This window comes from Tachypleus tridentatus, chromosome 12, assembly GCF_004210375.1.
Source record: "Tachypleus tridentatus isolate NWPU-2018 chromosome 12, ASM421037v1, whole genome shotgun sequence".
NCBI lineage: Eukaryota > Metazoa > Arthropoda > Merostomata > Xiphosura > Limulidae > Tachypleus > Tachypleus tridentatus.
Window position 1 is genome coordinate 52,247,514 of NC_134836.1, and position 27,635 is coordinate 52,275,148.

Consider the following 27,635-nt stretch of genomic DNA (forward strand, 5'->3'; position numbering starts at 1 on the left):
GAAACGTTTTGAAAGACTTAATCAGATGGTGCTTTAAAATAACCAACAATCTCCTTCCCATAACACACTTCATCATTATTTCTTGTTCTATAGTCAACTATTATTAATCTTGTTTCAAAGTAGGCAGTTAAGGGTAGAAGCAATAATCACTTAAGCAACTTGACAATCCTCATTTTATTTTTTAACACTAATGCAAAATAATGTTCAAGCTTATTGACTTTGGTTTCCAAAGAACATTAAGTTACAAAACATATTTTATATTATTTTCAAGGATGATATACTTTATGCAAAAAAATTATACAATTTTCCTACTATGAGTTTATGTTACATGTTAAAATCATTTATATCCTACAACGTACTCTCGCACGGGTTCAAATGTTATTCAATATTTTATATAAATTAAAGTACAAAAACCACAAATGTTTAAGTCTGCCACAAAGAGTATTCCAAATTAAATAAATAATCAAATAATACAAGATACAAGATTTATGTTGCACAAAATGTTTAAGAATTTTGTTAACAAAAACATGCATTTTGTTACAACACTTCACCCTGAATGTTTCTTTAATACAGTAGGTTAAAACACATTTCACCATTCTAACATTTATGACAATGTAGAAACATTTTTTCATCATAAAACTGTAAATACAATGAGTCTGCACAGTCAGTGCTATAGACAAGAAATGTAGCATCCTAATATCTCTGAAAAAATTATTAGGATATGCAATACATGATGGCTAAAATATTACTTTTCAAAACTAAAGTTTAAAAATATAGTAGAATAACAAAGTATCTCACTGATACAAATAATTTAATTATATCAATTATTCAACGAAAAAAAGCAGTTTTCTATACCTTATCAAAATTCTCAAATATTCGGGCACTTGGCTGGTGTATGGTACAAACAACCGTACGTCCTTCTCTAGCTAATGCCTTCAACAGTGTAATGCATTGCTGACAATTTGAACTATCTAAACCACTGAAACAAAAAATTAAACTAGTACTGGTAGCAATTAAAAATTCTGAAAAAAGAAGAGGGTAACAAATTTCTTAAAAAAATGTAATGAAAAATAAACTGTTGACATTAAGAAACAAATGTGTTATTACATAAAATACATGAAATTAACCAACAATAGGCTATTTTACAAATAAAAACAGTAATAAATGTACATATAAAGTAATTTCTAATTTTTGCAATTAATTATAATTCCATAAACAAGTTGCATATATATTTTGCTTTTCCAGTATATGGTTTACCCTGTTTAAATAGCAATGTACCATACTCTTCTGTTATAACTTCACAATCATTCAAATTTTGTAAAATTTGTAATAACTCATGTTTTATTATTAATGTTTAAATATTCATACAAAAATTAATATTTAATGGATTTAATAAAAAGTAAATTAAATTAAAATACTCTGTGATACATATAAGAATGTATCAGTTTAATAAGTAAAATTTTACTGAAAGATAACTATTTTAAGTTGTTAATAAAGTCATTTAAATAACTTGGCACTACTTTATGTGGATGAACATCTTATATCATACAAAGGCTTGCTTGGAGAATGAAAATTGGTAGTTACAATGGATTTAATGGATGGCAGTTGGAAGTTTGTTTAGGTAACTAGTTGGGACCTTTTAAACAAATATAATTTGTCTACTGGGGTACAAATTAAAGCCTTATCACCATCATGTGGGCTAGAATGCCAACTTCAGAAGGCAAGTTTATTTAACTTGTTTACCCTTAAGTGGTAGTACCATGTTATTTTTCTTTATTTTATTCTTCATGTAAGACTGAGGAATGGAGGTTAAGACTGACAGTGTATCCCCACCATAATGTGGACCCTACTTCTTCAATTACCTCCAAAACCTAAGGTACATTTTATATCTCACATTATAGCCTGTGTCCTGTGGATCTGGTGCAGTAATTTTATTTTTTTATTTATTAATACAAATCATTATGAGCAAGAGGTTTGGATTTGCTGTTTTTTAATGCAATATTTTCTCCCTATATATACTACACAGCAATAAACTTTGTATTGTGTTAAATTGGTATGACATGATTTATAAAGCACAAAGCTTACAAATTACAAAACTTAAATTAGCGTGGCACAGTCTGTGATGACGAGAAAACCCACTTGTAAAGAAAGTTATATATGTTAAAACGGCTGGTGTGGGCAGAGAAAGCACTAGCAGAGAAGCAAACAATGTTTCGACCTTCTTAGGTTATTGTAAGGTTCACAAAGAAAGAAGGGGTTACCACGTTTGAAGATGGTTGTGTAATTGGGTGTAGGAATGTAGAAGGGCATGCTTAGATGTTGAAGAAAATTTATTAAGAAAGGTATAAAGGTGTTCCCCTTTTTATTGGTTAATTTTGGGCTTGAGTTGTTGTATAAGAAAGGCTTCTTTAATTTTGCATTTGTTTATGTTTGTTTCTTTATTTAGTATTTGAGTGTTTTCTATGGTTATGTTGTGTTCATTTGATTTGCAATGTTCGAAAATTTGTGAATGTGACTTTTTATGTTCTTTGAATCTGGTTTCCATTTTTCTACTTGTTTCTTCAATATAGAAGTCGTGGTAGTTATCACATTGTATTTTATAAATAATGTTGGTGTGATGTTTGTCAGTGTAGTTTTTACATAGTATAGACCTTAGTTTTGTGCCTGGTTTTTGAATATTTGGTATTAACTGGAATGTCATATTTTGTCACTAGTTTTTCCAAATGTTGGTTATTTGTCTGCTGATGTCAGGAATATATGGTATGCAGCAGTATATGGTTTCGTGATTTTTTTAATTCGTGAGATATATTTACTTTTGTTGGTTGATTTTGCTTTCTCTCTAGGTGTGTGTGTATAATGTTTTCTACGGTTTGTGGAGGAAACTTATTGATGTTGATGAAGTATTGCTTTATTTTGTCTAATTCATCGTTAATTTTATCTGGTGAGCATAGTTTTACAGCTGTGTTTATTTGGTTTCTTAGCATGTCGAGTTTTTGTTTTATTTCATGTGCTGAGTCCCAAGGAATGTATAGTCCAGTATGGGTGATTTTTTAGTGGATTTCCGTTTTAAAATTGTTATCGGTTCTTGTAATTTTGAGGTTAAGAAAAGTTATTTAATTGCTTTCTTCTTGTTCACATGTGAAGTTAATGTTGGGATGTATAGTGTTAATGTGATTGAAAAAATTAAGTGTGTTCTGCAGATGTGAATCCTACTTACTAGAGTAACACATTTGCATTAAAAAAAGTCCAGTAACCAGAAAAATATTTTTAATACACAATGTTTAACCTTTTAAGCTTCAATAGGGATTTAGTATGGCAAGTGAATTCAGATCAAAACAATGTAGAATTTATAAGGCATATAAAACGCACAGAACACCTACACCCTACTGCATAGTTCAAAGAGCTCTTTCTTGGTTCACCAAAGACCCATATGTCAACCAAGCTCTTACTTTATCTCCAATTTCTTCTATAGCTACTCAAAAACAAACCCTCTATCAAACATTGTATCCCAGAATCCCAAGGGAGGCAAGAAACACAAGATTTCTGTCAGATTAGGTTTAACCACCACTGTGCTTGGGCAATCTACTAAACATACTTTAGTTTCCATTAGTAGAAGGGCTACACCATATATAAGGACATCTTCCTGAACCAACCCAAAACAGTCTTAAGGAATTTATAGACAAAGAACTTCACAAATAGTTTCAAATGTAGGGTGATTAATGGGTAGCAACAGATATCTCATTATGTATAATATATACTGTGTATAATCACACTGGGAAAATCTATATACATGTACAAATTTGGTTGATTGTTTTGAATATATACACAGCACTACTTATGTTAGTACTTATGCTAGCTATTTCTAATTTTGAGTTAAAGGCAATTAGTCAACAGCATCCACCCATCATATTTTAGGCTAGGTCAATCACAGAACTCCATTTTAGTTTATCAAGTTTAATAAATAAGCTGTATTTGTATCCAAAAAATAGAAAATCTCAAAAAGGCTAAAGACTTACTTAGCAGCATGATGGTTTGTCCCCAACGAAAGATAGAAAGCCTTTATATATTTTAAAGTAACTGAGAAAGTCACTAAGGGTAAATTCTGAGCTTCTGTCTTATTCACAGGCCACATGAAAAAGTGTAAATAAGAGACTGTTTCCAAAAACAGAAAGAGGTGAATGGGGCCACTGTGTTCGATTCAATAAATATAGTAATAGCTTAGCAAATAGAAAAAAAAGGTTTATTTTATATTCTAGCTGGTCAATATCAATAATTTCACAGTTAACAATTCCTACAAAATTATAGACTTTGTATTCTGACATCACAAACATCTAATTTGAACAACTGATGTATTCAACATATTAGATTAAACAAAAATCAATGTTAATGTACGTGAGTGTATGCATCTGTGTGTTTATTTACTTTTAAAATACGAATGTTAACATGAAAATTTACATTATAATCTACAGATTGATACCAAACTTAAAGAGATTAATCCAAAAATAGTAGTCCAATAAAATGTTGAATGCAAGTCAACAAATGCAACGACATGGCTTTTGACCCATGGTCCTTTGCAATAGGGTTAACTGGCAGAATTCATCTGAAACTGAAAATAAATTCTCAATAATGACAACATGTTGATAACAATGATTTTAGAAAATAAAAATGAAACATTTAAATTTTAAAGTAATACAAATCAACCTTGTTGGTTCATCTAGAAATATAACTGTTGGGTTGTTCACAAGTTCTTGAGCTATGGAAAGACGCTTACGCTGACCACCTGAGAGGCAGGAAGTTCTTGTTTTTGCACAATCATGTAATCCAAGAGCAAGAATTATATCAGAAACCTGAGGAATAAAACAATTTATGTATAAGAATATACAATCGTAAGATGAAGTTAATGCATCAATTTTTATATACAACAAACAACATATAACCTACTACTATTATTGTAATTCCCAGTATCAATAACTTCATGAAAATTTTGGCATTTGTACCAGATGAAGATTTTATAGATTATTGTTTACCTTCACCATATGAAAATATGATTAAATTGAAAATCAAAAAACAGTAAATAGGTAAATATTCTTAAGTAGGTCTTACGAGTGTCTTATTTTAGAAACTGAAAAATTTCCTTTAAGATACAAAACTGGTATTCATGACTTTAGGTACTTGTGTTTTTATTTGTTTTCAATTAACAATTTAAGATTTTCAAAATATTCTTTATATTGTTTCACTTTTACCAATCACTTAACATTCAGTTCCTGGTGCATTTATATGTATAACACTCTTCTCTGAATATACTTAAAAACAAGTTTATGTATTTCTAATATTTTCTGGTTTCATTTAAATAAGTTTATACATCTTGAATTTCAAATGTAATTGAATTCCTATACCCTACACACATTACATTTTAGTAACTACATAACAGAGCCAAGGGTTTCACTTTATGTGGACATTTTTAAATTTTGGTTTATAAATAAAATAATACCAGTGAATTTTCCTTTTTTGGAAAGCAAAAAACATAAGTTTTCAGGTTCTTTTATTTATTAAATTGCAAAACATATTTGGTAACATTATTAATTTCCAAATATTTTTAAATTAGCTTTCAAAACAGTATGTTTTTAATAATTGATATGTGACTTACAATTGACTTCTTTTGGCGAGCAGAAACTGATGTTGTAATTTTTAGATTAGCAGCAACTGTCAAAGCTTCTTCTACTGTTAACTGTGGTAGCAGGAAGTCACTCTGCATGATGTAACTTGCAAGCCTACGAAACGATCGAAGATCTCTCTGGTGGTGGTTTACTAAAATATCCCCTTCAACTTTTTTCCAACTAGAAAATACATAAATCTTTTAAAAAAGAATGACAAATGGATTGTTTACAGTTGAAATGCTTAAGAGCTGCACAGAAATGACAATTTGTATGCTCTTATTTTTCTTCAGAAATTGAATGAAATATTAGAAAATGACAAAATATGTATTGTAAAACAATTATAAAAATATATGAAACTGACTTAAGAAACAGGGGTTCAAAAACATGTAATGTGGCAAAAAAATATTTTGACAAATATTATAGTGAAAATAAAATATGAAAAAGGCAGAGGAAACCCCATCTTCAGGTAGATCAGTTTATAAGTTACTTTTTTAAATCCTAAGTTGTGGATGAAGATATGTTATCCATATGATTTAGTACAAAACTAGTAAGCTCAAAATTTGGATAATTGCATTCCATGAATTTCTCTCCTCACAGATTTCCATAACTCTGTTATAAAACTAACAAGTGTTTATTTATGAAAATAAACATATAACTTTGATATTTTCATTCTGTTCAGCAAACTAATAAGTAAAACCTCACAATGAAAATATTTAAACAAACACGACTAGTTTCAGTCACAGACCTACCTCAGGTTAGTTATTCCATTAGGAGAATTAATATTAGTCTTCAAAACAAATGCAAGAATACACAAAATTTGACCAACAATACAGGTCTTCACAGGAAAAACAAAGAACTATCAGAGCTCTCTAGATGATGTACTGATTTAAGCATTTTTTTCAGACATGTATACAAAATATTATTCATAAAACCTTTTTGGCAATTAATATATATATTATTTTATTATCTTAAAATGTCTAAGTACCCTAAGAAGAACACCAAGTTTTCAAAATAAATTATGATGTACTTTGTAACATTGATTATAAGTTTGTTATTTTTTAAATTTCATGTAAAGCTTCACTAGCCATCCCTAATTTAACAGTGTAAGACTAGAGGGGAAAACAGCTAGTCATCATCACCCACTGACAACTCTTGAGCTACTCTTTTACCAATAAATAGTGGGATTGACTGTAACATTATAATGCCCCACAGCTGAAAGGGTGAGCATGTTTGGTGCAACAGGGATTTGAACCCACAATTCTCAGATTACAAATCGAATGCCTTAACACAACTGGCCATACCAGACCTCATTGATTATAAATTAGTTAAATAAGCATAACAGTGACTAGTGAGATTAACAGTAGGTTCAGGTCAACTAATGACTTTATTTCTTATTTATCAAGTTTATAACTTACTATCAATAAATCTGTAACAAGTCAAACTACATGGCATTGAACAAAATGTACACAACTACATTTAGGTGATAAAGCACATGAATACTTTAGATGCATCTTCGCTGTCGAAAGAAACAGTATATGACAGTATTTGCATCTTTTAGTCGATAAAGGCAAAAAAAACATTATTGAAGGTATAAAATTAGTCATTATTTTGTACACAACAATGTACTATTTGGGATAAGTCACATGTCAATTCTGCATGTTTAATTCTTTGTCCTTATATTTGTCATAGCATATTACAACAAAAGAAAAATAATTCTATATTTATTGTCACATTGTCAGGAAAAATTGAGATGGGTATGCAGCATCAAAAAATCATTTTCATATTAAGCATTACATTGTACACCATCCTCTCATGATGGGCTTGATATAATATACACATTTGCAGACATTAATTATTTGCACTGTAACCTTTGATACAGCATGTATATCTTCACAAAATTTGGTAGACTTTTAGTAAAGTTTACAAGTATTCAATGAACAAGAAATCAGGTTTTTAATGAAATATTTTTATTGAAGATTTGTTTGTGAAAGTATCATCAAGTCTGTTTCGTTACTAGTCTGAGTGCAAAGTGATTTCATATTATGATTAAAAAACTATTCTTTATCCTCAAATTTTCAAATATTTGTGTAATTTCTAAAACTTCCTAAATACATTTCAAACACTTGTTTTCAGTGAGACTTTATATTTTATTTTTATACTTTAACCATGTGGGTTCTGTCACATGGCTAACCTCAATAACAATCATAAAAATTAAATTATGAAATATATATTTTTTGTGCTAGAATGACCACAAATTATAACACAAAAAATACAAATGTTTAGCCTAATTTAGCCAGTCATGCCCAGTTAACCTATAATATAAAACTGACCTTTAGTTATCCCTGCCTTGTCTATGTTTTAGTGAACTGGTATTTTGTAAGTATAAAAGTACATTCCCACATGAATTAGGGAAATGCAAATATTAAGACTGTGTAATATCCACATACACAACAAAGAATTTTTTTTTTTGTAAATAAACAAGTTGTTAAAATGAAAAGTATGGTTATAGAATAAATAAAATGATGGCTAATAATATATCCAAAGAAACTTCTGATCAACAAGTGTGTAAGCAATATAGAACTACATTTTATAACACTTCAAATCATTAGAGAATACAAATCATCTTGCCTACCACAAGTCTTTACAGAAGTAGTATTTCAATCATTACACAGGCCTACAAATTTAAACTTCATAAGTTATTTTAGTTTTAATAATAAATTTTCATTAATTCAGCTATGCAGATTTTAAAAAATAATTTTAATATCATGTGAGGATTTTTTACAAATAAGAAAAAACAAACTTACTTAGATCAAATTACTATTATACTTACCAGAATGAACATTTTGTGTTCAAGAAAAATTTAAACAAACTTAAGAGGAGGAATACTGATGTCAAATGAATAAGTATCTTCATTCAACCTGATATTTGTTTTGTGAATGTCATTTTGTCGAAAATTTGTGTTGTGGTCATTTTATTTTATGTATTGCATTCAGATCACCTCATTTCAATGACAAGAAATAATTAAGCATCATTATGATGTTCCACATACCCTAACACTGCACTTCTTCATTTCCCTGATGTCTTGATTAAACCTTTCCCCTTGTATTTTATCAGTGGCAATGAGATTTGCAGAGAAATGGTCAATATGTGAGTGTAAGAAAGGAACATTCAAACTCGTATTAAAATCCAATTCTTTGAATTTCTCGGCATGTTTTTCACAACATTTTCGTAATTTGAGTCATCATTTCCTAAAGATTTGTCAGTAACAACTTTAAAGGCAATCTGTACTTCTTTTCCAACTTTCCTCATTGTCCTTTCAAACTGTTCATGTGAAGTCAATTTCCTAATCTGAGGTCAAACAAAAATCCCTTTTAAAACTCCACTTCTGAAAGAACCAGGATTTGTCCACATAGATACTCGGAACAGTCATCATCTTTTTCTAAGATCTTTACAAAACACTTCATGAAGCCCACTTTTAGTGGAGCTAATAGGACATTCTTTGTGTCAACCAAACACATGTTAATATACTTCCCTTAAGCAATGCTGTTAACAATTTAAAAATAAATTATCACAAAAGCAATAACAAAAAAACGTGAACCTGACAGAATACCATGTTTCTACATAAGACAATACAGATATTAACTTTGTTAATTTCCACAAGTACCTACTAATAAAACAAGTTTATTGCAAAATTTACAAGTACAAGAGCGTTTTATAATACAGAATTAGAGCTTGGATAAAAAATCCAAAGAATAATAAAGTCTTAAATCCAAACTTTACCATTACTTAACCGTACAAAGCTTACCATACTACATTTATTACTTTTATGAAACTTATAATTTAGTTTTTATGGCATACTAGTAATAAGCTATTTCTGGTAAATCAAATCAGAGTTCTAAGCCTCCTATCTTTTCTATGTAGATCTACAGGTATAGCTGTATACATTAAAATTTCATTCAATTTAGAATATATTTTTAAAATGTGATGAACCAATCCCTGTGTAACTGAATGAACTTAAATGATAAACTGCTAACATGAAATGTACATAAGCAGTAAATCGTGCATACCTATTCCAAGGTATCATAAAAAAGAATCAGACCATTATGTTTGTCTTATGAATAAGAACTGCTTAAATTGACCAAATCTCTGCAATATTTATGTATTCTCTGCAGAGGAATATATCTGATATTTTTTAAACCAACATATTTTATAATCAAAAGAATCAGATCTGTATGCTTAAATTTAATGAAATGGAAAATCTCACTTGTAGATGAAAAAAAAATTTTTTAATACCTCAGGTATAAACTTTCCTTAGTATTATACAATACCATTTTTATCATTTTAAATTCCAACAGAGTATGAATGAAATCCAGCTTGCTAGTTATGACCCCAAATTGGATATAGTTTAAATTTAATGAAACACACACAAAAAAAGTTTAACTTACATATATCCAGCTAAAATGTTCATTAAAGATGATTTTCCTGCCCCTGATGGTCCCATAATAGCTGTCAATTCTCCACTAACAATTTCACCAGATAGTCCATTCAGTATGGTTTTGTATCCTGTATAAAATTCAAAGTATATCTAGTTTTACAAATTGTAATCTAAATCCTCATTCACTAAAAGGAATATATTTCACTTAATTATTTGGGTATTATCAAATACAATAAAACAAGTTTAACAAGCCTGTGTTGTGTAAAAGAACACAAGTACATTTAAATTAAATCTTTGATGAACTACAAATCTGTTTTATCACATGTATTTATATTATCTCAAATAAATAATTAGAAGAATCAATCTCTTTTTACTTATTTTGTCATATGTAGCTTATTCTACATCTAAAAGGCATTCTTTAATCTTTCTGCTCAAATGAGCATGTAATGTATCACCATAATCTGAACTTTATCTATATTTGAGTGAAAATTTAATTTACAAATAATAATAATAAGCTAAAAAATGCAGAATACAACACCATAAGTAATGAGAAGGAAAACTAATCTTGAATTTCTTACACATGTCCAAAACCTACTAGAGAGAAGCAGAAAATTTGAAACAGATGGTGTGTGTGTTTCTTATAGCAAACCCACATCAGGCTATCTGCTGAGTCTTAAAACAGATGGTACTCTTACACAGAAATTATGGCCTTGGGGATCAACTTAATCTTACACAAGAATTATATCTCTGAAACTACACAAACAAGAGGTAGGTAAAAAGATAAGTAGAAAGAACTTTTATATAATAATAAACAACCACAGCCACTATCTTGGATAGCACATACAAGACTGTAGGTCAACAACTTTTTCAACACTCCTGACACAAATATAATAGAAGAAATTACTTTTCATGCAGCCATAATTTAGAATTTAAAATATTTATAGTGTTATGTATTATAATTTATTCTGGAGGAGTCTCTGATTTATTAGGTTACGTGTTACAATTTTAAATAGCCAGATATTTTAACTTGAAGTTAGAAGCTAATTAAATATTGACAAGTATTAAATTTATGATATTTGCCAACAAAATTGATATGCAATTTTCTTTCTTAACACAAATGCATTTCATTACATGAACTCTAGTAAAATTTATAATAGTTTTTTTACAGATGACATATACAATAATTTTACAAACTTACAAAACCGAGTCTTCTATCTAGCCTGGAACTGAATATTTTATCAATAGTTCACTAGCCACAAATTACTTTTATGTTAATACACAGATACACTTTAGTTGATGGGAATGCCATAGCTAACTATTATTCACATGCAAGTTCCATCTCAATGAAAATATCTAATGTCCTCGTAGAAATACTAATGTCCAGTGAATTAACTTTGAAGTTTGTAATGTTCAAAATCTATCAACGTTCCTAGTCAAATAACTGTAGTTTTCCAATTAACAAGCTTTAATAGCAATTAAAGCTTCAGAGGCTCATAAAATGTTGAATGTAACTGACCAACAATATTCTAAAACTGTCTCTTGTCATGTTGATTTTAAGTTTTTTTTAGTTCTCAAATGTGTCATTTGGCAACAATACTGTCCATCACTAGTATTACATACACACCTAGTACATCATTGATTCTTATGTTTGAGAATCTTCTACAAATTTAGAGAACAGGTGGGATTGTACAGTACACATTTAACAATACAAGTTACATGCATTTCTAAATACATACAGTTGACTGAAACATACATCAAAATAAATAATAGTAAATCTGTTACAACAGAATAAACAGAAATGTGCTACAAAAGAGTTTGGGAAATATTCACTCCACAACTTCAGACCAAATGTACATTAACTAGAATGACTACAAAAATCCTTAATATAAGAGCATAACAGTACAATGTGCAAATGTAAAGTTAGGGGACTTTAGCATGTAATATTCAAAATATCACAAAAAATACACCTGGCTATTTCTTTGTCATCATTAATTTTCACCAGGGGAAATAAATAAGGTACCTGTTGACAAAATAAAACCTGATCACAATTCTAACAGGTCCCACTTTTTTTTTTTTTACTTAGGAAACAAAATATTCTAAATATTGGGAAAGAAATTTTATACCCACTCCACAGAACCAATTTTATGATATTTAATGTACTGTAGTAACTCAGGTACACAAACTAGGAAATTATGAAAGAGTAGAAAATTTACTAACTATCATAATCTCCTCCAAACCACATTTTCAAAAATTAACTATTCAATAATTAGTGAGTCAAAAAAATAAAAACCTGGAAAGAAATAGTGACTTCCTTAAAAAAGGCAATCCCGCTGTCAGGATAACCAAATCAGTATTTCTAGAAAAAATATTCAAAAATAAGTATTGTCCTAAAACAGCTTATTTGGCTAACCAACACCCAGAGGTCTTCATGTAATTGGGTTTTCATAAAAAACAAAATGGACCAACTGGAAAAGCTAATTTGTTAATGTTAACACAACAATATCTCAAGACCATGATTCATCATAAAGTATCTCCATTGAGACTTCCTAAACAATTTGGTTAGTGAGAGAAAATAATGAAAGGCCTTTATGGGACATATAAGATGACCCTCTCAGCAAGTTTCAAGGTCAATCAGGAGAGTTTGTGCCATAGGTTAGACATAATAGCTTCTCAATCTCATAGCTAACATATTAGATTGGGAAGTTTTATATGGATAGAATTATGGAATCTTCTAAGATAATAAGTTATGCATGTTTCCACCACCCACTGCCAACCTTTGGTCTACTCTTTTAATAAAGAATAACGGGACTGACCATCATATTATAACATCTCTTTGGCTGAAAGGGTGAGCATGTTTTGTATAACAGAGATTCAAACCTGCAACCCTCAGATTGAGAGTTGAGCACCCTACCCACCTGGCCATACTGGACCTATGCAAAGGCATCTAGATTTATGATGTCTGACCATATTATTGGCAAGTAAGTTGTTTGTTTTCAAGGCATAGCTGAGATGGTTGGCATGGTTACAGTAAGCATGAATAATTCTACCTTACACAAAGATTATGTCAAAGCACTGTAAATATTAAATTGAATAAATCAACAACTGCATATTTGGACAGTGGACAGTGTCTCAAATTTGAAAATTAGGTCACACATCTTGAGATAATCCCCTCTCTATTGCCCCCACCCCAATTAGACAATGCTACTATCTTGGCTCCTAGGATTTATTGCTGGCTTCAAAATATTGAATATTTGGTTACCTTTCTATAATACTATGTTTATGCAATCAAACAACTAAGATACAATCTAAATGATATATTAACAAATGTTGTCTCACCAAATTAACAAAAATAAAATTAAATATACTGTAATCCCATGTAAATTATAAAAGTTCTTACATTTTTATTTCAATAGCACATGTGTGTGTGTGTGTGTGTGTGTGTGTGTGTGTGTGTGTGTGTGTGTGTGTGTGTGTGTGTGTGTATAAAACTTTGCTATGCTTTAAAATGGCAAGCCTACCTTTTTTATAACCTTCTGAAACTAAGTAAGTCAGTTTTTTCCATTCTACATTAACAGTTGGCCTTTTCGGTAAACTATTCAAGTTCTGGCTGTCATAAGGCCAAGACAGCATTCTTCTTGGAGGCGTATGGATGCATTTTTCCTGCACACAAGATGTTAGATCACACTTAGCTGCATTTAAACAGTTGCCATTGGTCTTATTCTGGTCACTGCTAACTGCTATATTGACATGTTGAGTGACTGGCTGCGTGCAGTCATTATGGTCATCCTGCATTAGTACTTGAACTGAGAGAATTTCTGCCATATTCAGGGAAAAGTCCTCTAGTTCTATGTGATCCCTTCTTTGTGATAGTTAACTGAAGAAGGGTTGTATATGCTCAGAATCTATATCTAGAACAAATAAAAACACGTCATACTGAAAGATGTTAACCTTGTATATACAGAGTTAAAATATGACTGGAGCAGATAAGTTTGTTGAGTTTAGATTTCTTGATGATGAGAAACCCATTTGAAATAATGTATCAGAATGGCTGGTATGGTTATTAACACTTTTATTGATAAGGAGAGAACAATGTTTTGACCTTCCTTCTTAACCTGAAGATGACCTAAGAAGGTCAAAAGTTTTCTCTCCTTATCAATAAAAGTGTTGATAACCATACCAGCCATTCTGAGATTTGTTATAGTAGTTAGTTATTTCTACATGAGTATTAACAAAATATAAAACACTATCTTATTCTAATAGAATGGATGGATAGTGCAAACCTTAAACATAAAACTTGGCAATTTACTAAAACATGGATATAACAGATCAATTAACCAACTTACCTTGTTTTTTTTTGTTGTTGTTTTATAAATGATCTACCACTTTTAAGACTTTTTTTTCTCTTTAGAATGAAATAAGTAGCTATTATAATTTGAAAATAAGAACTGGCTCCTTGATGGAAAATGACCACTTAATCTTCGAATCTGGATATGATAAATGGGCAAGTCTTTTTACATCTTCATCAGGTTTGGTTCAAGTCTTCTCATGCCTCCATTCTCCATCCATAAACATCAAGAAATGTTTTTTCTAATGCAACACTAACTCAATTTGATATGGTAACGACTAATACCTAGCACCCATTAAACCTTTCATGTGGAATGTTATCCACCATTTTAAATCACAGTTTCATTATTTTAATCAGCAGCAAAATAACTCTTTGCTTGCTATTCAGTCCATTTAAATTTTTGCTCAAAACTGGCCTGTTAAATTTCACACCTTGATGAAGTAGTGATATAGCTGAAGTGGTCCAGAAAAAATCACAGTCATGTACTATACAGTACAACATAGTAGTGGGGTCCTGGATAATGGTACAGGGTGGACAAATAGTACATTTCTAATAATAGTACAGTCCTGAATAATAGTATACACTTTAAATACATGCACAGTAATGTTAATTTTATCAACTATCTAAATATACTGGCTAGTTACACACTAGGAACCTGCCAGTTTCCCTATAATTTAACATGTTTCTACTTTGAGTTCCAAATGGGCCAATGTCTATATACTGCTTCAAGACATAGCTCTCAACAGGTCACAGAGTGCTATAATTAGATGGCCAAGCCCACACTTACTTGATTTGCAATGACTAACATAAGCAATACTTATTTGGAGATTTGTCAGGGAAACAAGATGGCTAAAGTATTTCTCAGGTGAGCAATACCAGCAGTTTCCCTGCTTTTTAAGCCAAAATTTAATAATGGTACAGTCCAAAATAAGTATTCTATAGGGTGGAAAAGTGTCTGAAAATTAATAATCATACATACACGATTATTTGAAACTCTATACTGACTAGCTAAGGAGTGGTGGGTAAATATGGAGACCAGATGGATTCTGTTATTCCATTACGTTAAGGTTGATATTCTTAAGTTAATGAAGAGAGGGGTGGCTGGATTAATTTTTGCACATGCCAATTCCATTTTTAGATATTTTACCCTAAAAATGTCCTTCAGTACATTTCCCATTGGCTACTTCAAACTTACATTTGTAATCTTTCAGTGATTTGTCATTTTTTTATTATATTTCTTCTTGTCTATGGTTTCCTTGATTATATCTTTGAAGAAATTGATGTTATTTTTGCAATTCTTCTGTAGATTATGGCTCACTCTTAGAACTCCTCTTTTACATCCAAAATATCAAGAATGTTTAATAATTGCTGTCTGTTTCTTCTGATTTTCTGTTTCTTAATAATCTTTTATTTTTTATAAATTAATTCTTAATCTTTCAGTTTTTGTTTCTTCTTCATCAACTTCAGGTTTTCATCACATTCTTCCTAATTGTCAAATTTTTAAAAACTCACATTTAAATTTTACTGAATTAATCCCAATTCTTACACCACATCATTTTGAATTACATCTAAATTTTACTGAATTAATCCCAATTCTTACACCACACATCATTTTGAATTACATTTAAATTTTACTGAATTAATCCCAATTCTTACACCACACATCATTTTGAATTACATCTAAATTTTACTGAATTAATCCCAATTCTTACACCACACATCATTTTGAATTACATTTAAATTTTACTGAATTAATCCCAATTCTTACACCACACATCATTTTGAATTACATTTAAATTTTACTGAATTAATCCCAATTCTTACACCACACATCATTTTGAATTACATTTAAATTTTACTGAATTAATCCCAATTCTTACACACACATCATTTTGAATTACATTTAAATTTTACTGAATTAATTCCAATTCTTACACCACACATCATTTTGAATTACATCTAAATTTTACTGAATTAATCCCAATTCTTACACCACACATCATTTTGAATTACATCTAAATTTTACTGAAATAATCCAATTCTTACATCAGTGTTATATTTGATTCTCTTGTCAGGTGGTTTTTTTTATATCACTTAGTAAAAAAAGTAATGGAAAGTATAGTACACTTAACAATAAAACATTTTCACTTCAAGGTCAGTGTAACCAATATCCATGAATATGCCTAACTTCACTACGAAAATACATAAATAATGTTTAAGGAAAACTAATTACATACTAATTTTATATATCTATTTCTTTGTCACCACTAGTTCAATATTCACAAGCTGAATGATCTACAGATAAATGTAGTTGATAAATTTATTTTTTAATGTCAAAAAACAGAAATACAACTATTAAAATCATTTTGATGTTATCTTTGTTTTTTTAAGAGATTTCTGTACATAAACAACATAACAAACATAACACACACCAAAGTAAATATAATGACTAATTCTGAGCATATTTTTTATATTGTGACTGTTTAACACTAGAAAACCTCAGAATGTGCATTATTTTCTGTATGTACATCAGTAAGGCTTTAACTATAAAGGAAAAATTTCATATGCACATGGTGACCTAGATCAGTTTGACAGCTTGCAGATCTATACATGAAAGCAAATGAATACGAACATGTGACGTATAGAAATGAAGCTACTTTTAGTGCTAAAAAAAAAAACAGTTAAATGTAAATGTACTAATAGATGTTAGGCAGCATTAAGAACATCTACATTAATGTACAAGTAAATGGTATAAAAGCAATGAGAAAATTATTTATTCAAATATAATTAATTAAAGAAAGTGAGCCTTATTCTCACTGTAAATAAGCTCATAATCAAATATTGTAGGTAGTTGTTTTTTTCCCTTTCAGTGTTAATATTCATTCAATAAAAGTTTAAAAAATGTTAAACATTTAGTGTTTAAAAAAACTCTAAAATTGAATCCTTATAATAGATGCTCAGATGTTATGTTTTATTAATTTGCACTGAAGGGTATTGAAGTGGCAAAAGTATTTAAAAACTAAATTAAATAGTAATTCATGATGACAAGAAACCCACTTGAAGTAAAAACGTATTTCAGAACAACTGGTATGGGTATTAAAACTTGCACTAATAAAGCAAAGAACAATGTTTCGACCTTAGGGCAAAATGTTGTTCTCTCTATTAGAGAAAGAGTTAATACCGATACCACCCATCCTGAGATACATCTTTAACTGGAGTACTAACACAAAAAAACAGTGTAAACAAGTAATCAGGTACCCAACTGTATTCTAGAGATCATAAAAGTGAATGAATTTTTAGTAAAACCATTTATTCTCACAAAACTTAATCTTTGTTTTAATTTCTTTGTATAAAAGTGTTAAACCATGTGATGTCCCATGCCTATATACTGCTTTATGAAATGGTCTTCAACATGTCAATTTAACCAACTTCCACAAATATACCCAACTTCACTATGAAAATACATACACAAAATTTAAGTGAAACTAAATTGTATAGTCAAAACTAGCTCAATATTTACAATAGGCAAATCATGTATTACATATGATGGACTTTTATTCAGTCATGTTCACCACGACCACAAATCATATATATAAATCTAAATGAAACCTAATTTAATTTTTAATGTAGCTATAAGTCATTTCTCACTTCTAATTATATGACCACTTCCTCTGTTGTATAGTTATTTTATGTTACTACAAAGCAATAAAAATAACATTAATTGTACATTATGTTGCAATTTTATAACAAAGGGCAGATTCTTCATTCTTGAATGTATGATTACAACTTTTATTTTTGACTAAACCCCTTTTATTTTAAAAGTAATGTATATACACATGTAAATAAAATTTTGATGCATTTTGAAAGTTAATTATGCAGAGTATCAACCATGTTTATATATTCTAAAAAAAAAATGCAGATGTTTTACATGCATGTTTTTTATGTCAGGTGCAACATTCTTGTAGCTGCATGTTGTATGTACTAGAACAGCACCTTATTGTGGCCAACTTAAATAACTACAGCTGACTTAAAAACAAGTCTTCACTTGACAGCCATTAATCCAAGCACAGTCTCTTTAAGAGAAAATTAAAAGTAATTAGACATACCTATAAACTGTTGAATATACAAGACTGTTTACTATAGGCATTACTCTATTTTGTGAGTTAATATCTAATGATTGCTTACTTTATCATAACAAGAGAGTTAAAATGTTATAATTTTAAAGGTTACAGTTATGAGTTGTACACTGTTATCTAGACCTTACTGTCAATGTCTTGTTACTCAAATCTTCAATATCTGAGGCTTTAATGAATAAGATATTTATACAGTTAGCTAGCAAACCCAAGTCAAGAACTAAAGCCAAGTGAAGTGAAAGAAAAGTCAGAAACTGTGATGTTAGAAGGCTTGCAAATGATTAGCTGTAAAGAGAAAGTAAAGTGTGAGCTATTGTGACTTGAGAATCACATAGACCATACACTGGTGCATTAATCCCAGATAAAAGAAATTGATGAGTTAAAAAACTGTGATCAATGCATAGTCTAGTTAGGACAACTTCCTTCTGATCTTTATGAAAACAAGATGGCAAAAGTCCAATAGAAGGTTTTATCTAGAAAAGCTTGTTATCACATTATTCACTCCAAGTCAAATGCCAACTGGCACAGAGTTGAGCCTTGAATACAGGGCTGTAGTCCATGTATGGAATAAGCAAGTCAGTTATCACACCACAGGAGATAGAGTTAGCTGCAGTGTCAGCAAGTTCATTCCCACAAATATCAAAATGGCCTAGTGTCCAGAAAAACTGGATAGCAGTAAATGATAAAAAGAGATGAGCCAGATGGTTTTGAATATGACGAGAACAGGATGAGAACTTATGTGAAGTGATTTCAGGGCCAACAGAGAGCAAAGCGAGTCAGTAGTAATAGTACAGTTCATGTATTGTATAGCTTATAGATGATCCAGTGTGTGTGCAACCACTGAATCACAAAAAACCTTGGCAGAGCCTACAGAGTCACCTAATTTTGAATCATCTGTATAAATGGGAATGGAAGGATGGTTCTAAAGATGTTCAGCAAATAGAAGACAGTACTGACAATTGGGAGTATCCACCTTTTTCTGATGACTCAAAGAAAAGTAACACTTGGTGATGGCAATAATAAGCCATGGTAGGATGGGCTAACTTGTGAAAACAGCAATGTCATCCAAGGACAGACCCAATTCAGCCAATTGTGCCAAGATACAAAGGCCAAAATGAACAATGACAGACCATCTATTCTGAAAAAGCATGGTCCACTGAGGAATGGAAACAACTCCAGGTGGGATGGTGTGGTAAGGATTAAAGTTTTGAAACATACAGTAAAAACAGTTACAAATTGCAGAGATGTAGAGGAGGGTCATGAGACTCAGTGTACAAACTCTGGATTGAAGAAATGTAGAAAGCCCCAATGCAGAGCCAAAGCCCCAGATGGTGTACAGGGTCCAACATCTTCAAAGCCAAGGTTCTAGCAAAGCCATAGACCAGAGACCCATAGCCTTTAGCACAGGACATTGATCTGCTCCCCAAGAGGCAGAAGAGGAAAAGGAGGATGTTCAGTGCCCTTGTACATTTCATATGCATAATGAAAGTCAGTATACAGACATATATCTGCCCCAAGAACTTTGTCTTGGGGATCAGAGGAAGCACAACTTCATTGACATGGAGCTTAGATTGGCTGGTTGATTCAGTATTTTATGGCACAAAGCAGCTAGGCTATTTGCACCAAATGTCCGGTAAAAAGGTGAAAGTAAATGTAGTAAAATTCATAAATGGAAATGAAGGTAAAACAAAACAGCATTGAAACACATAAATAGCATAAAACCAATGTTGACATCTAGTCTACAATGTTAAGAGAGAAACCAGAGTAAAAGAAGTTGTAAAAGACTTTCCGTAGCATAATGATAATTATCATAACTCGCCAGGAAGACTAACAGGTAAGTACAAGAACCACTGTCAGGCACTTGAAGTTTGCCTTTCCATTTCTGGTTCCAGATTATGTGTCATTATGGCCATTATCAAAAGGTAAAGTAATAAAAATGTTAAAAGATATGCAGCAAATTGTAATAATAACTCGCCAGGACAAATAACATGTATTTCAAACGGATAGTTCACACAGCAGCGTTAGTCACATGAAGTTGACCTTTCCAGTACTGGTGTTGAGGTAGTTAATGTTACAGCCATTTTCTAATTTCAAATCAAACTAGAGAGATTGTGACTCTCAAAAGAGAACCACAATAAAAAAGGTTTAATGGAGAAATATAAAACACTTAAATGACATTAAAAAGATTAATGGCCGTTAAAAAAATAAAAACTTTATCAAGGTAGATAGTGTTACTATCACCAATAACACTGTCTAATGTAATGGACAAATCTTGGGACAGAACATGTTTAAAATAGTGCCGTCGTTGAGAATCGTAAGGATGACAACAAAGTAAAAGGGACAGAGGTGGGAGTAGATGTAGACTTGTTAACTCTTAGCCATGGAGGGCAAAAGACTCTTCAGATGTTTTGCAACTTACTCTGTTGAAGACATGGAGAGATCTGTCTACACTCCTACTGTAGCAGTGGAACAGAGTGCATCAGGATGTGTCTAAAATGGATCAGTAGACAATAACTTCCTACATTCTAGGTAGGAAAAAAGTTCACTGTCTTTAACTGTTCCACCTATTTCTCCTCCACACACTTAGGACAAGAACTAGAGTAAAAGGGATGTGGAATCACTACAGTTAACACAGTGTGATTCCAGTTTGCACTCATAGGAAACATGGTCTTTACTACCACAATAAGCACATTTTAAATAACTATGACATGATGTCACTGAGCAACCAAACTGCTGACACTGGAAACATCCGAGAGGGTTGGGAACGTATGGCCATACCTTACAGTTCAGATAACCTGCTTGGACTGTGGCAGGTGAATGTGGTGATGTAAATGTCAAAATTAGAACATTAGTAAGCATCATAATTCCAGCAGTAGCAGTGGAGATTTGGCACACTGCAGAAATGTCTTGGCTCGAAAAAAACAGTGAGGATCTCTGACTCAGGAATATTCTTTAAGTCCCTCTCAATAATAACTCTTCTTGAGGAATTTACAGTAGCATAGAGAGTAACCCCAATGGGTATATTCCCAATGCTCTTTGAATTCAGGAGGGCTTTAGTGTACTGTAAGAATGTTTTCACCAAAATGTCTTCAGAGTGCAACTTTCTTACCAAGTTGTGGTAGCCAGCAAGCCCCTTTAATCCCTTTTGAATAAAAAAAAAAAAAAGGGGAGAAATCTGCCCTAACAAATGTGATGGTGATTGTTGGACAGAGTCATACGTTCATGGTCATTTACAAATTATTGTTTTCTTTTCAATTTTATTTATTTTTCTTCAATGAATGGGGGTATCCATAATAAAGTAAGAACATTTCAGTATACACTGTCTCCACCCACTATGGAGCTCTATGAGGGGAGGTACTGCAATGCCTAACAATAACACTGCAACAACATCAATTCCTTGTGAGCACTATACCCAAACACCACTATCAAACACAATGTCCATAACACCTATTGAGAATGTCCAACACTGGTACTTAGCTGACCCTAGCCAAAGTAGGATAATTAGTTGACAAGGCTGCCTATCTACAGGAATTCATGGCCAAAGTAGTGTGTCAGGGTTGGATCTCTCAACCACCAGGATTCTTTCCTCCCCTTCATGGGTCACCATGCACAACTAACACAGGGGTAAATGTTTAGATCCCAGAGTAGGTAAATTGAAAGTACAGAACCTTCTCCAGGAGGTCCCCTCACCACATACAAGAATACACCTCGAGTGGTATGGGAATATAATAATTTGAGTACCAAGCACTCACCTTTTATGTGTTGAGATAAGTTAACAGTATCATTAACTAGATCATAGCAAGTTCTTAACAAATTGCTGAATATACAATTGTACTCAAATGTCAAAAAGTTAGGCTCCTCAATTTGTTGATTAAAAACCAAAAATATTGTTTTTGATATTTTATCACTAGATATTTAGGGTTTCATTTAACTTGATAATGAGAGAAAACAATTTTTCTATTTAAAAATATGCATTTGTACAAAAATAAATAAGAAATTTAAAATAGTGCAATTATTCTAACAATTGCTCAATAAAGTCTTACTTTTAGCATTTTGGTACATAACACAGGATAACGTATGGACAACAAGAGACTATACGAGTCAAGATTCTCTGCACATCCACTTCTGAGAGAAAATATAATTAAGCCTATCCTAATCTTTCTACTAAATCATTGCTTTCCATTTTAACTCCTTCTAAAGTTTCAGCCTCCAATACTGCCAATAGCAACTTTTCCATAAAGCAACTGTACTGTTAAAAAAAAATTAAAACTTAGTTAGAGAATAGCCTGTCTTTCTCAAACTTAAAGTTGCATCCTCTTATCCAACTGCCTTCAGAACACAGTACAAAAAATGAGTTTTTTTTTCCTATCAATCAATCACCTGGATAATCTACTAAATTTCAATAATATTACCTCATATCTTTTTATCAAAATAACAACAAAAGCAACAAAGAAATGTTAAGATTTTTTAGTGTTTTAATTAAATGATGTAGAGCTTAATGTAGCTGAAGCATGACAGAGTGACCCACAAGTGAGGTAGGTGAATAAAGTACACAAGGAGAGTTGACACTTTATAATAAACACCATGAAAAACCCAAGACAGCAGGAAGCTGAAGACAGGAAACAAAACGTCTGTTGAAAGGAGGACATGATGACACTGAAACTGAAGGCTGATCACTGTATATGAAGAACTGAATGTAAAAAGTTGCTGTTGGTGATGATGAAGCAGGTGAGATGACTGTATGAAGGATATCCATTTCAAAGTTGAGAAGAGTTACAAATATATGAGTGAAAATTTCGGTCTGAAGTAACTGATTAATTCTTGCATCAATAACTTGGAAAGATGGTAGCATTTACATGAGTGTCAATCTACTAAAACTGATAGCAAAAATGATTAAATCACTTTGGCTAAATTAATACAAAATGTAACTTAAATTTTGATAACAGAATACGAAATGGAGATGTTCTCTGAGTGAGGATTCACAAATCCAAAAGAAAATAATTTTGCTGTGGGGAGAAAAGGAAGTGTGTGTGTGTGTGTGTGTGTGTGTGTGTGTGTGTGTGTGTTTTTCTTATAGCAAAGCCACATCAGGCTATGTTCTGAGCCCAACGAGAAAAGGAAGTACAAAGTTCACTGATCAGGTACTGAATATTCTACCTGGCCAGTGCCTGAGCTGTTTAGGGTTAACTGCAAACTTGCATCTTATTTTCCTAAGGTTAAATTTGATTTCTGCTAAAGTTATAAGGTGGATACAAAAGATTATTAGAACTAAAAATGTGACAAAAATCAGGAAGTTCAGTAAAAAAAAGTGTTATTAGAAATGTGTATTTACAGTGTCCAAATGTTGTGTCAAATAAGGTAAGTACAAATGTACTTTGAAAATATTGTTTGTTATTGGTAGTGTTGTCATTATTTTGAATTTTATTTATAGTGTCAGTTGATTTGTTGTTTGTGATGTTTAAATTTCCAACAGAACTTAGAAAGGTCAGGTTTAGATTTATCTATTGACAGACAATATTTCCAAGTTGTTATGCTGCTGTAACAATGTTCTTTACCGTTTAATTGAAGGTGGATGTAATAACAATTTGCTCAATTAGAGGACATTTAGCCAACAAAAATACCATAACTCTGTGCCTTCCTCACAAAACCTATTAACATTTTGTTAGTGTTTATAAGTACTTTATAATTGTCTTTGTACTAAAAATGTTATTGATCTATAGCAGTAATTTGCACTTAATACTAAAATAATAAACACTGAATGCAAACAGATTTTCATTTTAAGTTTAAAAATACTTTTGTGTATCTCAGAACATTTTGACCTTCCTAGGTCATTTTCAAGTTAAGAAAGTTTGCAAGTGACCGCTGCTGGACACGTCTTAGGGACGAGAGTATAAACGGGTACAGGATTGTATGTCAGGCTATTAATTAGTATAGGTATAAAGATGTTGATTTGTATTGGTTTAATTTTGATTTTAGTTCTTGTACAAGTAGGGCTTCTTTGATTTTACATTTGTTTATATTTGTTTCCCGACTTAATACCTGGGTGTTTTACATAGTTATGTTGTGTTTATTTGATTTGCAGTGTTTAAAAATGTGTGAAGGTGTGTTTTTGTGTTCTTTGAATCTAGTTTCTATTTTATTGCTTGTCTCTCCAATATAGAAGTTGTGACAGTTGTTGCATTGTATTTTATAATTTTTTTGGTGTTGTGTTTGTCAGTGTAGTTTTTACATGGTATGTACTTTAGTGTCATTCCTGGTTTTTGAATAAATTTGGTGTTTACTGGAATGTTTTGTTTTTCCAAATGTTAGTTATTCTTTTTGCTGATGTTGGAAACATATGATATTCAGTAATGTAAGGTTTTGTAGTTTGTTGTATCTTGGGATTTATTGTTGTTTGTTGTTCTAGATGTGTGTGTGTGTGTGTGTGTGTGTGTGTGTGTGTGTGTGTGTGTGTGTGTGTAATTTTTTCCATGGTTTTTTAAGAAATTGGTTGATGTTAATGAAGTGTTTTATTTTGTTGATTTCATCATTAATTTTATCTGGTGACCATACTTTTGTGGCTGTGTCTATTTGTTTTGTTTCATGTGCTGAGTCCCAGGGAATGTATAATTCAGTATGGGTGATTTTTCTGTGGATTTCTGCTGTAAATTGTGTATCAGTTCTAGTGATTTTGAGGTTAAGAAATGCTATTTGATCAGTTTTTTCCTGTTCACAGGTAAACTCAATGTTTGAGTGTATTGAGAGTTAGCATGATTAAAAAAACTAAATCTGGATTCTGTAGATGTGAATCCAGCAATTGTATCATCAACATACCTGGTACCAGTATAGTGGTGGATGTAAGGCTGAACTGACTGCTTGAGATTCAATCTGTGTCATAAAAATGATGGCTAGAACTGGTTATATGGGATTCCCCATACTTAGGCCATTTATTTGTAAGTAGTTTTGGTTACTGAACATAAAGTCAGTTTTGGTGGTAGTGAATTCTATAAGCATTGCTAATTGGTTGCTGGGGATGTGTATCAATGGATTGGGGTCTTGGATATAATGTTCTAATGGTATCTTGCAAGCTTCAGTTGTTGGGACTTCTATGAAGAGGGAGATCACATCAAAACTGGCCATTAAGACTTTATGGTTTAGTTGATTAAGAATATATTTAAAGTTAAAAAGAGTATTTGAAAAAGGAATACTCTCTTTATCAATAAAAGTGTTGATACCCATACCAGCTGTTCTGAGATGCATTTTTATTTCAAGTGGATTTCTAATCATCAATAATTACTTTTCTACATCTTAAACTTTTCATATTTAATCTGCATAAAGTCTACAACTTCCTATATATCAAAAGTTAAGTTGAATGTTTATATATTTTTTCATTTTCTTTACCATATCACTATATCTATTATCATGAATCTACAATGGAATGAAATGATTGACATTAGTACATATTACACATATACCTTTCAATGTTTTGTAGAATATCTTTACAAATGTTGACTCATGTTTGTAACATTGTGTCTTTCCTTTACGATTTACTATTAATCTTCACATAAATTAATGGTGCTCTTAATGCATATTACAGTTTCTTTCAGAGACACGCATTTTTGTTCAGTGTCTAATATCACGAATTGAAAATGGACAGTGTGAGATGCATATTTAAAACTAAAATCCATAGAAGTTTTTCTATAGAAGTTATTCTAACTGATTTGTACTAATAACAATTCTATAAACACACACAAATTAATTTCATGAATTATCTTAAATTTCAATTGACTCACAAATGTTATTTACTGATGTTTGACTACCTTGACTGTGCTTTTCTGCTTCTTTAGTAGTGAGACTTGATTTTCCAAATTTATTTCAGTTACCTATTAAATGTGAAGTTAAGGTATGCTGTGGGTTGGAAGTGGCTACACACTATTATATGAAATAAAATTATTTAAGTGCTTTCATTTTTTTATAATGTAAAATATTAATTCAAAAACAAACTATCTTGATATCTTTAGTTTCTCTTTAATTTACTTAACATCTGCTACTTAATTCAAGGATTTTTCTGAAAATCACCACTATGAATTACACATTTTACCATGAACTAAAAGAATGGCCCATAAAACTACACGTTGTAACTGGCAAAAAGTTAAGCATGGGCCCTGTACAACCTCATGGCTGAAAGAATGAACAAGTTTGGTTGCAACGGTAATCAAATCCACGTCCTCCAATCAGAAGAGAACCACCAAATCTGAAGAAACTTGAATTAATCAAATAATTATGATGAAAAACTAGAATACCATTGTTTTAATGATGTCAATATTTTGATTAGTTGGAATAATCAAAAACAATAATATTTAGAACCACTAATTTATTGTAGTTGATTGTTTTCTTGACAATCAATTCAGTCATAATTATGACTAATCAATAATTTTAGTACCAATAATCAATGCTTGTAAGTAATCAATCATATCAAGATATCATCGAGTTCTAACACAGAAACAGATATTCCTGTGTACAGAGAGAATCTAAGTAATTATTCTATCAAAGACTAGAACATTAGTCATAATGGAACAATAACATAAAGGTCTCAGCCTTTTTAGTGCTGAATCTTAGACTTAAGAGACAACAGAAAATGATACAAGATCTAAGAAAAAGAAAACCAAATTATCTTTATGACAGTTTTATTTTTAAAACAGTGGTTAGTATTAGGAATAAGCAACTACAACTTACAAGCACTACTACTAAAAGATTAAAACACAAAAAATTAATGATTTCCTGAAAAAGTAAAAGGATGAAATAAATGTTCACCTTGAGATATATTTGTGTGTGCATGCAAGGATAGCCCTGAAAAATCAAATTGTTCCTTATTTTTAATGTGCTATGTTACATCATGTTGTGCCATAAAGATACTCAAATATTTTTGACAACCCTAAACTATTTGAATTTAGTTTCTAGAATTATGCTTTGTAATTAAACTTAGTCTCATTGGTGCACAGAATTTCTTTCATTAACTAAGACTTGCTATTTTTGAATTAACATAATTAAATTTACAAATTAAACTTCAGTTCGATATTCAGGCC

General features: G+C 31.1%; 1 protein-coding gene across 4 annotated transcripts in view; it reads right to left on the minus strand.

Moving 5' to 3' along the window:
* The window catches only part of LOC143233328 (ATP-binding cassette subfamily G member 4-like), a 46,254-nt gene that overhangs the window by 12,600 nt on the left and 6,019 nt on the right, over positions 1-27,635 (minus strand). For all 4 annotated transcript variants that reach the window (XM_076469461.1, XM_076469463.1, XM_076469462.1 and 1 more), the window contains exons 2-6: positions 13,611-14,000; positions 10,103-10,220; positions 5,648-5,837; positions 4,702-4,847; positions 856-979 (exon numbers count right to left, since the gene is read on the minus strand). In XM_076469461.1, the coding sequence (XP_076325576.1) occupies positions 856-979; positions 4,702-4,847; positions 5,648-5,837; positions 10,103-10,220; positions 13,611-13,914 (882 nt within the window). In that variant the 5' untranslated portion in view covers positions 13,915-14,000. The remainder of the gene's footprint in view (positions 1-855; positions 980-4,701; positions 4,848-5,647; positions 5,838-10,102; positions 10,221-13,610; positions 14,001-27,635) is intronic.